Below are 16,051 nucleotides of genomic sequence, written 5' to 3'. Positions count from 1 at the left end.
TTATTTGTAAAGATATACCACAGAAGTATTTCAACTATTTACTACTTGAATAACCACACGCTACTAAATATATTTATATACGAGAAGGCACACCAACAATTATTCTAAACTAAATGTCAAAAGGCACTGCAAACTCTTATTTGTCAAAGTTTACCATACAACTATTTTAACTATCTAAATTACCACACAATTATATATATATATATATATATATATATATATATATATATATATATACACACACACACACACACACACACACACATATATAAAGAAGGCACACCAAACAACAAATGTAATTATCAAAAAAAACACTACAAACTTTAACGGGAATAGGGATTATAAAGGCCAAAAGAAAGTCGGCCTGACACACACAACTATTAAATCTTTTCATGAGGGGATGCAAAAAGAGAAGAGGTTGAGAAGACCGGCAGAAATAGCTGAAGCACGGATTGCTATAGAAGAGAAGGAGGGATCTTTTCAAAAAGGCTGGATAAGTATAACAGAATGAAAGAGACCTGGGCTTGATGAGGCTTTGTTCCCTTTTGTCTGCACCAAAGAATAAACCTTTTCCATTTGACAGAATAAGACTTCCCTGTGCTAGGTCTCCTGGCTTCTTTTAGACTGTCCAGGACCTGCCTGTTGAGCAGTGACTCCTTCCATAGGATCAAGGTAACAACCAAGCTATCAATATGAGGTTGTGCAGGTTAGGGTGTATTACTGCATCAGCAGGTCCACTCTCTGGGGCAGCTGACATGGCTCCCTGTTAGATTGAGCAACAGAAGATACCAGTGCTGCCTTGGCAAACCCAGGGCTTTCAGAATTGCCCTTGGTCCCTCATCCTTTATTTTCAGCAATATCATGGGTAGCAGTGGTATGGGGGAAGGCATAGAGAAATACGGCTGTCCAAGGAAAATTGTCTAAGTAAGGATAAATCTAAATTCCCTTTGTCCTGCAGAAGGCTATCTCCAGGGTTGGGCATTTTGTGAAGATCCTAGGTGTAGCAGACACGCCAAAGGGCAGAGCACAGAACTGATAGTGAATCATACCTGCTCTGAAGCATAAGAGCCTTCTGTGTTATTTCTCTATGGGGATATGGAGGTATGCATCTTTTAGATGTAAGGTTACCATGAAGCCATATTCTGAGTTATTTTGAATTTTGTGACCTGTAAGAATCAGTTGAGAATTGACAGGTCTAGAATAAAAAACGTTTCCTTGTAAGTACTTTGGTACAGGTTCCACAGAACATCCAAATCCAAAACCAGAAAGGCCAGCACAGAGCCTTGAGTGCACAGAAGCTTTATTGGGTTAAAGCCTCTGTCTTTTGGCTTGGAGAAATATCTTGGAAGCCTGAGCAAATCAAGAGTTGTTTGAACTTGAGCTTTTAACCTCTAGAATGATGTTTAGCACCCACAGATCCCTGCTAATGGGAGCCCATTTCTTGTGGAATTGTGACAGTCTCTCCCCCAGCCTGGGGGAGGGGAGAGGGAAGGGAGTGCCATGCATGAGTCATGATAGCTCCCTCCTAGGTCAAGGGGGTTGTGATCGCACAGGTCTGTTGGGGTCTGTTTGCCACTGTCTAGACCACTGTGCTGTCTTTGGCTCCTTTCCCCAAGAGGTCTCAATTGTCTCGACTTACACTGGGGGGCTGGAAAGGATCAATGTTTAGTAGGGTAATTCCAGCTGAAACGAGAAGGTTGGACCTGAAGGAAGCCCTTGACAGTTTGCAAGTACTTTGCTTTATCCTCCATTTTCTTAAGGCCAGCCTCAGCCTTAGGACCAAAAAGAAAGTCTTTGTCTAAGGGGGCATCCTGACGGGTGGATTTGACATCTTCAGAAAGGGACTGCTCCCTCAGCCAGACATGTCTTCTAATGACGGATCCTGTGGCTGCTGCCCTGCTGGAGGTTTCCAAGGCATCACAGCCACAGTGCAGAGTGTGTTTCGCCACCTGAGAGCAGGAGTTGCACAGATCCATTAATTCATTTGAGATGGCCATATTTTCAATCCTCTTCATTGTTTCATCTGTTCAAAAATAGTTACTGCCCACTATACAAAAACAATTTACTACATGCAGTTTACACCTCAGATTTTTTTTATACAAACACTAAGAAAATTTGTTTTACTTATGTAAATTGTTTCCCTTGTGTCCTTCTAAACATTAATAACATAATGTGAGGTATATGCTTTAGAGTTCATCCACAAGTTTAACAAAGTCAACAAATGTCCAGTCTTTTCTCAGCCAGTTTTATTTTGCACAACCATATTTCAAAAATGTGATTGATGGTTTACAGTCTTACATTTACACACTAATTTCAGTGCTGCTGGTCTTCTTCCTGATCATCTCCATCTCCCAACACCAGACTTTGGTTCAAGCCAGAGATACTCCTGATTTTTCTAGTCAATTTCTGTTTTTTTTTCTGTCTCAAGCATTTTCCTTTGGAACACTGGAAAAGGTTTCACTTGCAAAGTATCTCTGTGCTTTATTGTCAGAAGAATGAGAAGCAGAGTCCCCTTCTGCTTGCTGGACCACTTTTTTGTTAAACTTTTTCATTTCCTCCTCAGCCTGTTCAGCTTCGAAAATGTCACTGGATCCTCCAAAGAGAGCTGGATACAGCAACCTGAATCTCACACCTGCCTCTCGACATTCCCTAATTGCTTTGGATAAACGTGCTTCTCTTCTGCCAGGTGTATAGTGAATAATCATTTTCCACAAACTCTGCCATCTCAAATTTTTGATACTTTGTCCTTCTGCCACAGTTTTGTCAGGCTCAACTCTTTTTGCTAGTATGACTGCATTTTTACTAATATAGGTCTTGGCTGCTTTCTCATGGCCAGGTGTGGAGCACACACTCAGATGTGCCCTTTCAATTAACAAATTCTACTGTGGAACACTAGTCCAGTTGCTTATTTGTGCTTTCATAAAATTGACTGTTCCTTCCAGTTTTTCTGGTATAATAGAAAATCTCTAGTCTCCTCTGCATGCTCGGTCTTCTAACACTATTATTTTTTGAAACAGCTCTTCTTATGAAGCCTTATACTCAGCCAGCCTTTTTTCATTTTAAACTCTGATTTTGCATTTTTTATCAGTTCCTCTGAATAGCTAGTTAAAGATTCTTCTTGTTTTTCCAGTCTTTATTTGAATTGATGTATTCCTTTAATGTTTATTTTAATCACCTAAGTAGTACATTTGACTTTTTTCCTCTAAATTACTGGAAGCCATCTCCTGAACTAAAGCTGAAACTTGAACTGCTTTTTGCTGAACAGCTGCAGGGTTCTTCCCAAGCAGTGTTTTCTTTTCACCTTTTCTGGTTGCTTTTCTTTCAGGGTCTCCAAATTGTTTTTTTCAAATACAACAGACCTAAAACTCAGTTCAAGAACTGTAACCATATTTATCCCACTACAGATCAATTACTAACATAAAAAAATCAAAATACTTATTAGCCAAAAAGTATATTTTACTAGTTAGAAACAGGTGCTGGCAACTCCCCACAAACTTGTGAAAAGATGCATAGCGGGAGGCCAGAGTTAGGTTATGTACCAATCTGGCAATGTGGAATGTTGGAGATAAAGTGCAGGGAGGAGTTGTACATAGGAAGATAATGGAATTTTAGTGGTACACACAGTATGGGCCACTTATACACATTCCATCTTGCGTGCCTTGCTTGCTGACTACATTATGCTACTGTGTGTCTTGATATCACTTTGCCACACTGAAATACTGCTACCAGTGCCCGCCTCAGCACATAGCCTACTGCAATATGAAAAAGCTGACTTGCTGATGAGAGATGATGCAAAACTCACTAGCAATGTTTGCAAATAATGGTGAATACTTATGCTAAATGCAGTTTTGCAAAGTTCCCATATGTCAAACAAATGCAACAAGCTATATTTTCTGTAATAAAATGAACTGATACATAACTGAATACGAAGAGTTTGCAAACTACACATATTTTATAAGCTTAGCTCTGGAAATCATGTAGAGCCGCGGTGGTGTAGCAGTTAGTGTTGTCACCTCACAGCAAGAGATTCTCCGGTTCGATTCTCAGCTGGAGCGCCTTTCTGTGCGGAGTCCGCATGTCCTCCCAGCGGTCGGGTGAATTCAGACATGCAGGTAGGTGTGTGCATGCATGGGTGTGCCTTTTTTGAAGGTTGGGCGCCGGGCTGGCAACTCAACACCGTAAAAGTTCATTGCCAATCATTAGCGGACCAGAGTTCCGCTGTGGCAACCCCTAACCGGGAAAAAGCCAAAAGAAGCTCTGCACGTCATGTGCTATTTGCAGAGCAAATTTTGGAAATGCTAATTTGTATCTGTCACACCCACATTTCTTGTGCTGTTCACTTAAGTATTTGAATTCACTTTATAAGAAAAAGATCCCACAGCACCTATCAGAAAGAGTACCCAATGCCCTGGTCAAAGTTCCCCCTAGTATAAATACCATCATGAGTTTCCTCTGAAAACAGGCTGCTAGCCTAGTTGGACTAACCTGATCATCAAGGTAAATAAAATAAAAAAAAGTTAATTTTCTCCAAAGTGAAACATGCATCTTCAGCTTCAGATATTTACCCTGAATAAATATGATTACACTAACAGATGAAAATGGTCTCAAAACATTGTTGCGAAAAACAGGAAACCCTAGCCAAAGCATTCAAATAAAAATGTAAGAAACATGGTCTTACAACTAAGTTTTTTATCAAACATCAGTCCGATTAGAAAACCAGGAACCAACTTTTTATTATTTACAGTCAAATGACTGCCCTACATGACTTGTGAATGATTCTTAGGCATTTCTTTTCTTACAAGGGTGGGTAGTGATAACTGTACAATGGAATATTTACACTTTAAAATCAGTAGACATTACTGAAAAAGTGAACCAAATAAATACTGAAAAAAACTGTATGCAGTTATACAAGAACAGATTTTTGCAGGTGTCCAAATACCAACAACAAGTTTCAAGCCAGATCTTGGCCATTAGGACTTTTTGTACTTTAACTGATGGCTAATGACAAAATGTGCAAACGCATACCTTTAAGAGCCATGTGGCATGAATAAGTCACAAATGAACATAGTAAGCTGAAAGATCATCTTGCTTTAACTGACTTTTAACTTCAGATTATTTCAACCAGAGCACTTTGTCCAAAAGGTGCTTTAAACTGGTTAAACAAAATCAGTCTCTTCACTGATTATTTACCCAAAAGTTTAAAAGAGAAAATATATTTACAGCCAGGCTGTAATGACTGGTGCTTTTTAAAAATAAATATATCTACAGTTCGCTCCCTTTTCTTATGCTGCAGACACAAAATCTTTCAACGACGCCTGAAAGCTCTGGAGATTCTCCAAGCATTTGGTTCTTCATAACGGTTATAAAGGGGTTCCAGTCTCTGTTGTTTCTTCTGTTTGCTCAGTTTTGTTGGATCTGACACTTTAAAGAAAGCTGGTGCAAACTCGACAAGCCATCGAGGGTCTATAGTAGTCACTTCTCGCATATATTCTTTGGTGGTAAGTACCAATTCATGATATACAACCCTGAAACAGAAAACAAAATTTCTAATGGACTGCGGCTTTGAACATTACTATACAACTGATAAAAATGACAGTATTTTACCACTTCAAATAAACAGAAATGCAAGATAAAACACATTGTTTTATGCTTGACTGACAACTATGAAGACAGTTTGGGACCAATAAGCAATGTACAGCAAAAGATTATATATTTTCTACATAAAAATACAGGCATAAATCCACAGTTAGTGAAAGGATCTAAAACGATGTAAAGGCTGACCTGAACGATACTGTAAAAACAAGGATATGTGAGATCACCTAATGGAACAATGACTAATGTAAGACTAAGGGTTGGTTATAAAGGGGTCTACTTCATAACATTCAAATTTCATAACGTTGAACTTTATAACATTGAGACCATAGCATCAAAAATTCAAAACACTGAAAACCCAAAACATTGAAAGTGTGCTTCATAACATTGAAAACTACAATGCATATGTAAAATAACATCCTCTCCACCTATAACACCCTCTAACTAGCAAACACATTTTCTACTACGTTTCTGCAGGGACAAGCCCCCTGCACCCCACATGTGGGAGGCTGTGCCCCCCATACCCCCCCTAAATTAAATATACCAACTCCAAGATCGCAATAGCAAGGGGGGGAGCAGGAGGATTAGAGTGCAGGAGTTTCTGAAGGACAGTCCAAACTAAACCTGCTCTTGATCCAGGAAAAAGTCCATCTTGTAATATTTACTGAATGTACGTGTAGATGACCAAGTTGCTGCCAAAAGAATACTTCAAGTTCACCCCAGGTAACCAAGACTCTTGCAGAGTGAGCTCAGATTTTCGAAGAAAGGGTCTTCTCATGGTAAAGGGTCTTTTTGACATGAGGGATTAAAATGGTCCTGCTTAGTTTGTCCGCTAGCACACGGGTTTTCTCAGGAATATGTGTTGTCCAGAGAAAGCAGTTTGAAGAGATCGCTCACTGCCTCTCTCTCACTGCCACCCTGCAAAGTGGGAGATCTGGTTCCCCCTTATCTGTTGATGTACCAGACTACTGACATGTTGTCCATCTGAACTGCAACCATCCCTAAAAGGGAGAACATCTTAAAATGCCTGCCACGCATATAGGACTGTTCTTATTTCTAGGACACTGATGTGAAAACTGGTTGTCTAAGTCCACATGCCTTGGACTGTCCTTCTCAAATAATGCCACTCCCCAACTCTAACTGGAGGGGTCAGTAGTCCCTGTGACTTTGGGGGAAAGAAGTATAAAGGGGCAGCCCTGAGAAGCTTTCTCCTCATGAATCCACCATGCTATGGGTCACATACAAACCACTGTGATGCGAACGGAAGTCAACACTGACTGATGCTTGATTGACCATAGTATTCTCATGTGAACTGCCCCAAAGGAACTAGAAATATGGAAGCTGCTATGGAATCCAACAGGTGTAGACTAGTTTGGATGGAAGTGAACGAAGAGTAAGGATTTGTACTATCAGGTTCTTTAAGGTCTCCTATTTTGATTAAGGGAGACTTGCTAATTATGACTTCATGTCTAAGCGGCACCAATGAACTCTAGTTTGTGATGGACAAAGCTGAGACTTGGAGTAATTTATGGTAATGTCCAGCTGTGAAGACAGATGGAGCAATTGGTCCCTGGCTTGAATTAGTAGATCCTTGGTGGAAGCAGACAGGTGCCAGTCATCTAGATACATAACCCCCTAGAATCCTTGCAGTCTCAAGTGAGCTGCAACTACTGCCATACATTTGAACACTTTTGAGAGTTCTGGTGACACAAAAGGGCAGGGAGCTGAACTGGAAGTGACTGGCTCCCTAACCGGAAGGACAGGTGTCTTCTGGAGCACCTGTGTATCTTGACATGACAGTATGCATCCTGTGGCTAGAGCACATCCAATTGTCCTTCCTCAAAAGATGCAGGATGAACTGAACCATGACTATATGGAACTTCGAGTGTTTCAGAAACAGATTTAGATTGCTGAGATTCAAAATTGGTCTGAGGTCCCCAATCTTCTTTGGCACCAGAAAGAATCCTGAATAAGTTCCGAACCCTAGCTGGTCTGGTGGGACCAGCTGGATGACTCTTTCTAGCATCTTTTTATTTTTGTAGCTGCTGTTTTCCTCTTACTGGGTGGAATGTCAGAAATGTTTCTGTTGTATTTTAGGGGAGCAAGGGAAAATGGTGTATAATAGTGTCTGAATATGATATTCTGCATCCAAGAATCTTTGGTAATGGCAAACCAGTCTTGTGGGTGCAGATATAGTCATCCTCCAACTGCTCCCACAGTACAGCAGTTGAGTAATCCTTCAGGGACTCTGAAAGGGATTATCTGAAAATGAACCTCTGAAGCCATGATGTTGCAGGCCACATCTGCTACGAGGATGGCATCTTCCAGTGGAATCCCCCCTGCCTCAAGGGGATCTTTTCTCCCTATGAGTCTTCAGAAGAACCCTGCGACTTTCTGAACCAGAATTTCCTACCCTCTCACTGGTTTTGTGAGAAGGTCCTTTGAGGTGTAGAAAAATAGATTCCTATGGCAAAAGGTGTCTTCTATCTTGCTCGCTCCTGGTAAGAGTGTTTTTCACTAAGTCCAAATAAAGTGGGCCTATCAAAATGGGCGTTGATGAATGAAGACTTGAAGGGCTCCGCAAAATCATAAAGGTGTATCCAGGCATGCCTTTTAATGGTTTAGCCTGAACCCACTGCTCTAGCAGTTCCCTTTGAAGCATGAGATATCAGTCTCATGAAAGCACTGGATAATGACTGGAGGGTGGCTGCAAATAAACTGTTTTCTTATCTACAGCAGAAATGGACTCAGAGGGTATTGAAAAACTGTTTGAATTACTTGGCACATCATCAGGTTTCAGAGGGAACAGATTAGAGACCTGGGAGCAAAGGTTGCTGAAGCATAGACATGCTTTCCATACCTGTCCAATGCCCTAGATTCCTTATTAGGAGGAGGGACCTCTGTTCCGCTAGTTCTTTCCTGGTGGCTGCTGCAGCCACCACAGCATCCACTGGGGACCCTTGTTCCAATGAGCCCTATCTTTAGGTGCAACAAGATATGTGTCCTGACATTTAGGGATGGGTTCTGTGATGTCCACGTTCTTCCAAGCATAGCGGGAGAGGAGGTCTACCATCCCATCAGCTGGGTAGACTAACCAAGCTGTAACTGAGCTAGTACCGAAAGCCTAAAGAAACACTAACTCTTCTTGGGAAGGGAGGGGTCAGAAATAAGCCTCATTTCAGTTTCGGAAGTTTGACAATCCCTCCAAATGAAGCATCCTCAAGAGGTAATCTGGGGGACCCTTTCCCTTCATCGAAGTCAATGTCTTCAGTTAAAGCCTCTTGTGGGGAGTCTATGTACCTCTTCTTGCACGTCCACTTCCAAGAGGACTCTTTGATGGGAAGTTCCGGAGAGAACTTTAAAGTACCAGCAGTGTCCTGAATGAAGACAGTCTTGAGGCTTGATCAGGCCAGCTGTCCCAATGGGACTGGATAAAGAGGTCTAGCTTCCACAGAAGGCAGTTAAGTGTAGGGTGGACCCGGGGGGGGTGAAGGAAGTATTTTCCAAAGATGAGGAAAAAGCTCTCTCCACTACCTCGAAAGCTAAAGTCATGGGGGACCTCAGCCTTACACCCACTAGATCAGAAGAAGCCTGTGAGGGACAAAACCCAATCTCCTCAGCTATGCTCTCAAGGCAGAGATTGCAGCCAAGCTATCCAGTCCTGAAGCTCTGAGAGGAAGGGATGGCTCTGACACCATCGGAGTCAATCCCAATCCATCAGATCCAGCGCCAACACTATAGCCTCAAGAACCTTCTGGATCTGACAAGGTCAGATCTGGGTCAGATAAACTGTCAGAGCGGTAGAACAACAAGTCTTCAGATCTGACACAGACATACTTGGGAATCTCAGATTTGAAAGCTCTGAAATCACACGACAAATCGAAGTAGGAGCAAAAGGCTAGGGTTGAGAGAGAGAGGCTCATGGGTCTGATGGGAGATGGAGCCGGTAAAACACCCAACTGAATCTGAGCTGTGAGAAATTTCCTCATCTCTTGTCCACATCCACTTCTGATAGGTTCTTGGGTGATTTGAGGGAAGATGATGGACGGGAAGCTCTTCAAGGTGTGTCTTGCAGGAAGGGAGAGTGAAGCCTTGAGGAAGCTGGTTCAGGAGAAGACCTTGGAGATTTAGATTTGGACCTGATCAGATACAAATGAGGAGATGGATATGATGACTTTGGTTTTATTTTCATTGAGTCAAGCTCTTGGAGACAACAACACAGACACCTTCTCTGGTGGAGCCGAGCCAGAAGAAGTTGGAGGACAGCGAGCAGAGGAGCGCATCCTCAAATATTTAGATCTTTCTATTCTATCCCCTGAAGACATTTTAGAGGAAAATGGTGCTCCAGAGTCGAAAGAGGAAGAGGATGGGAGTAGACCCTTCAAAATCAGCTTATTTTTTCTTTCAACCACAGCTCTATTAATAAAATTAGTAGAAATGTTGCATGACACTTCAAGATGTCTTGGACCTAAGCAGTACACACATAAGAATGACGATCAGAATTTGGAATCTTATACCCACAAGATGTGTAGGTTTCTTTGACATCTTCACACCAATCAAAACTACCACAATAATAAGCTACACTTGTATCCAAAAGAGAAGAAGGAAGTGGGAGATAAGAGAAATACTAACAATGGCAATAAAGAAATACCCCAAGTGTAACTAGAAAAATTATCAATCAGAAATACCAACAATGGTAATGAATGTATACCTCAAGGTAAAAGAACAGTGAGGGCTTAAGGCCCAAGCAATCAAGTGATAACACAAATGGTTTAAGAATTTAGCTATAAATATATACATTTTTTTTTCATTCATATATACAAAGAGAGGATAACAAAATGAAAAACTACAGAGAAACTAGGCGAAAAGTAATGAAATGGAGTATACTTATCACAAAGATCAACCAACTCGCTCAAACAAATGGTGACCATCACATCTCTGAAGCAAACGAGATCAGAGGCAACTCAAAAGTAGTCGGGATTATTGGTAAAGGGAGGAGCTCAAGCTACACAGCCTAAAGTATGTCAAGTGGCTGAGGATGCATCCAAGGGTCAGCTACTAGACCCATCAGTTGAGGAACAGACAAAAAGGACAATATCTGTCTGAATTTCACCCAAAATGACAATTTCACTGGCTTCCTTTTCTCAGTTTCTGCTTTCACACTGGGAAAGCTGAAATTTAGCTGTTGATCAGTTTTTAGCCATCTTCGAAGTCTCATCCCTTGGACAATTGTGTACTTCCTCCTCACATGATGATCCCAAATCCTCTGTAGCTTGAATTCCTTGAATAATTAGAGGCATCAGTAGTTACAGACGGGGTAGGGGCTTGTAGGGGGATATTGGAAAATCTGGGTCCATGGCCAGTTGGTCTATCCACAGGTGAAGCTCCTGCCTGACAAAGATGAGAACAAAGATTTGGAAAAGCAGAGGGTACTGGTGCCAGTATGAGAAACTGCTGAATGTCTCCCTTGTGTAGAATGCCTTCAGGGACGATAGGAACAGTGGAAGTCATATGAATCATGCAAAATTCCTTTGCTGTTGTCACAGACTGAAGAGGAAATTCAAAGAACTGTTATTTGTAAAACATTTCTTTTTCTTGCGGTAGGAATGCCATCATTTGATAAATGCCCAATAGACATCCTAAAAGTCATTTTGTGAGAAGGAATGCAAGAAGATTTTTCTAAACCGAGCTGAAAACCTAGACAATTTGGAATGGAGTCTGCAAAAATAAAACAGTTGTTAAATGCCTTGTAACTTGTAGAAAGCAATTATTGGTGGTAGACACTTCATGAATGACTCTGGTGCTGTGGACAAAAAAAAAGAACAGAGCTGAAGATGTGAAAAAGAAAATAAAAAGTGTCTTAAGAGTATAAATGAGTATGTGGTGCTAAGCATCTTATAGATTCAAAGTCACTAAGACACTTACAGGACAGACCAGGGGAGAGACAGACTGATGAGTAGGCATTTTAAACCAAGCAACTGTGACATGGAAACTTAGAACGGACAGGTCCAAAAAAGGTCTCCAGGATTCCTCCTCCTTTGGTAACAGAACTACCCTTGAAAAGAATCCACCTTTTTCATTTTCTGGTACAGGTTATACTACTCTCTGAGAAAGTTTTTTTTGAAATGATGGGAGGAAACAGGTATGTTTACTTTGAGAATAGGACAAAAAAAACCCTAGTGTAGGGGGAAGAGCAACCCATTGCTAACTGTATCCATTCTGAATAAATCCTAGTACCTATGAACCTGCTGTAACTTGGTGCCATGAAGAGAGAATTTCTTTGAAAGGTTCGGAAGACTGCCAGTGTAAGGTAGGTGTGAAGAAGGAACAGTGGTATACTCAAGGCATTTATCTTTGACTGATATTAGACTTTAGAAGCTCCTTCCTTTTTTCTTGGAAGTGCCTTGACATTGTTTTTTAAAGGGTTTCTTTCTTGACTTATGTTGCATTTGTTTGAATTGTTTTCTATAAAAAAGTTTTGGACTGGAGGAGCAATTCATGTTATATATAGGTACAGAGAACTGAAAACTTTATTTTACTCCTTTCATCAAACTTCTTTAGAATATCGGCTAGTGAAGTACCAAATGGAATCAATTTATCCAGATAGGCATTGAGAATTTCAGATTTTACATCTCAGGTAAAATTTGGGACTAGACCAATGCAAACTTATGTATGACTGAGCCAGTTGTTGCAGCCCTAGAAACTCTCACAGCATCATAAGAACATCTCAATGACTGTTTGGTAACTTGAGTAACCAAGAAAAGCAATGAAATCAAGGAGGGTTAAGATTTTGAGCTAGACAACAGAGAAATGACCTTCCTCATATCAGCAAAGGAAGCCAAAAGGAATCTGGACATGTTGACAGTTACAAATGTGAATGTTGAGATAGTGTAAACCTTTTTCCCCCTATCTGTCAAAGGCACTGATACCCTTGTCAGAGAGAATTAGACTGGAAGCAGCTAGGTGTCTAGTGCTAGTGGATTTTGCCAAAGAAATTACTGAAGGATCAGTGGTGGGGTTATGAAATAAAGTACCAGTGAGACGGTAGAACCTTACAACCTTACATAAATTAAATGATTTTTAAGAGAAGGAGGTCAGCTATCAGAAGTGCTGCTTGCATTAAAAGCATCAGGCTAACCTGAAACAGTTCATAACATTTGCCGAGATCTCTACGCTCCCATTTAAAATAGTCATTCATCCTTCCAAATTCATCAGAAAAGAGGAATTCCTATACAGGGGAATCTGAAAAAATATTCTCTTCAGATTCTGATTCCCAGTTTTCAGGTGAAGAGACTCTGGAAGCACAGTCTAACCCATCCTTCTCTATATCAGAAACACATCCTGAAGCTGAAGAAGCTTTTCAGGTGAAGAGACTCTGGAAGCACAGTCTAACCCATCCTTCTCTATATCAGAAACACATCCTGAATGTGAAGAAGCTTTTCAGGTGAAGAGACTCTGGAAGCACAGTCTAACCCATCCTTCTCTATATCAGAAACACATCCTGAATCTGAAGAAGCTTTTCAGGTGAAGAGACTCTGGAAGCACAGTCTAACCCATCCTTCTCTATATCAGAAACACATTCTGAATCTGAAGAAGCTGTTCTCTTTCTCTTTAAATGAGACAGGGAGAAGAAAAAGACTGAAGTAAATGGAACACCTTAAATAGGCCCTTATCAAAACAGCACCATTCCCCTTTTGTTTCTTTAGATGGAGGGGAAAAGGAAGTACAAATGTGCTTCACTTTGAGATATTTTTCCTAGAAGTCTCAAAACTCAGACATCTGGTCCTCTGCCTGTGTGCTAAGTGCCTCATCCTCAACTAGTACCTGCAGGATGCATGCATTCCCTCCTGAATCAAATTAATTGCTGGATGTACATCTAAGCCCTGGAGGATGTGCCACACTCCTGACCCTTAGTTGCTAATTTAGCAGCAGCACCAGAGGGGTTGGAAGTACTAACAGTCAGAGGACTCCAATGGGGTTACAGCGGAGTCATTTATTAAGGGTAGGTTAATGGAGGATGATGAAGATTGCATTGAAGACCCCTCATCTTGGTGACTGGAGAAGGGACATCCAAGGTACTGGCATCAGATCCCATCACTGCCCAAGGAAGGGCTTTAAGCCGTTGATTCTCAACTAAGAGTGAACGTACATGGTGGCTCCTAAGGGGCATAGGTTTAAAGGCTAAACACATGCAACATGACCAAACATTGCATTCCTCAATTAGACAAAAAACACAGGTTGTGTGGATGGCCCTACAATGAAGTTGACATCCACACAAGCACCTCTATTTCTGTCAGACATAAACCAAAAACCTACTACATTTTTGACAAAATATAAGTAGGGAAGTCTCCAATGAGGTACTTACCCTCCCAAATTCTTTAAACTAGCTGAATGCTGAACCACTGATTGTGCAGCAAACGAGTCTAGCTACTTCAATGTCAAAAAAGTTCTGAATTTTGGTGCCAGTATGTTTACTTTTATATCAGTAAAATCTCATGCCTCACTGGACATAACGGGAGTGAAGAAGGCAACCTAAAACTTTGAATACTGGCCAGATGTCCGATCCTTGGCAGGATGTATCCAATACGCCCTATACAGCTTAGGCTTCTGCAACAGTGATCGAATGATGAGCACACATCCAGTCGCTTACTTCATGACCAGGCTGAATGATAAATGCCTGCCACTTTACTGTACTATGCAAAAGGAAGAGGGCTCTTTTAATATTAACAGACATGCACACCCATACTGATATACTTCCATTGTCTTGGCTACACATGTAAACATTCTGAGTAATTATAACTTTGCAAAACACAGCCCATCCAAGTGGAATAAGATGTGTAGTACTACTGTCTTCATTTTGCTATACACACTGAAATATATAGATCCATTAGTTTAATATTGATGCACGTTTGGTTCATTCAAGACAAAGGTTTGATTTTGGCAATAAACAGGTTACCAAGAAAAGCACTATTAAACCAACAAACTTATAACTGGTACAGCATTAAACATATACAAACAGCACAAGACCCAAAACATTTGCAGGATAAGGAGTCTCAAAACATGCACAGGACCAGGGGGATGAAAGAACACAACCAACCATACAGTACTGATACTACTATTTAAACACTTATGATTATGGCAAGTATCCTCAAACAACTACATTACGCTCAACATACACCTACATGGCACCAAACTGTGTATGCCGTCTATTACACAAACATAAAGCAAACACTGTTCTGTTTAAAGATTACATGAAAGGACATTCAAGTGGCAACCTTATGAGTACTCTGGGCAGATGCATTTGTTTTTTAAAGATTGTAATGGTGCTTGTGACCTGGTAAAGGAAGAACTAACCTCATCAATGTCTTGCCATATTTCTTATAACTAGAAGGGACTATTTGGCGAATGGACAATGCTGTTTACCTTTTAATGAAACACACAAACAGCTAACAGATTCAGTGGCTTAGAGTGCACATAAAATTCTTTTCCTTTCTTCGTTTTTTTTTTTTTTTATGGAAGAAGACAAGCAAACTGGATGGACTGACTCCAAGAAAGTTCAGAAATCACATTAGCTACAAATGAGTGATCTGCCACTGTGGCTTGTGGAAAACTACACATGATTCTTTACAGATTAAGGCCTGCAAAGCAGAAATCATGATGGCTGTGGTAGGTCCTTTCAAGAAGTGCATTTTCCAAGAGAGGAAATTTTAACCTGCTGAAAGAGATGGCACGGTTAGCTTTCCTATCGCAAAGTCTCATAAGCCACCAGCTGTCATGTAAGGCTCAAATGAAGAAATGCTGTTCAATAACTGTTTAGAGCAATTTATGAAACCACAGCAGGATATGAAATCACATACAACAAACAATGCCCTTTAATGGAAGAACAGTTATGGAACTTTTGTGCAGATGATTAAGGCTCTACAAAGCTGATCATCTTCACCCTGCAGTCCTGGGTCTGACTCCCTCAGGTCTATATGCCTGCTGTTCGAGTTTAAGCAAGTCATCAAAACTAATTTTACAAACCAAGAAGAAGAAAAAAATTACTGCAGAGACTCCAATTTGCAGTTCCAGCAGGAAACAACCTCAAAAAACACTCAAAAGCTGTTGAAACGTTTGATTTTAGCACTTTCGTTTTAATAAATGCAAAATTTCTTCAGATGAAACAGTAAAAATCCAAACACATTTGAAATGGAGCTTGCAACAAGCAAGCCCTCTTTCATTCATGACATTTAAAGCTATACAACTCCTATTAAAATCTTTACCCCATAGCTTAAATTTAATAATGTTCCAAGGGTATTAAGCATAGCAAAAAGATGTCACCCAAACTTGTTTGACAAAACAAACCATAGACAAATCATGAAAAGCATAAAAAAACATTAAAATCTTGCTCCCAAAATTTCTATTACACAAAATTATTCAAAAAATATCCAAAAATATTCATACAGAGAGCAAAATACAG

At 40.5% G+C, this 16,051-nt stretch overlaps 1 protein-coding gene across 1 annotated transcript in view; it reads right to left on the bottom strand.

Annotated features, from left to right (window-relative positions):
* Nucleotides 1–4,708: 4,708 nt before the first annotated feature.
* Nucleotides 4,709–16,051, bottom strand: part of DHX8 (DEAH-box helicase 8) — a 959,075-nt gene continuing 947,732 nt past the window's right edge. The window contains exon 23 of the mRNA XM_044055176.1: nt 4,709–5,525. Within this exon, the coding sequence (XP_043911111.1) occupies nt 5,306–5,525 (220 nt within the window). The 3' untranslated portion in view covers nt 4,709–5,305. The remainder of the gene's footprint in view (nt 5,526–16,051) is intronic.

This window comes from Protopterus annectens, chromosome 13.part0, assembly GCF_019279795.1.
Source record: "Protopterus annectens isolate FY-2018-M chromosome 13.part0, PAN1.0, whole genome shotgun sequence".
NCBI classification, from domain to species: Eukaryota; Metazoa; Chordata; order Ceratodontiformes; family Protopteridae; genus Protopterus; species Protopterus annectens.
Note: the sequence above shows the minus strand (reverse complement) of the source record. Positions and strands in the feature narration are given on the sequence as shown.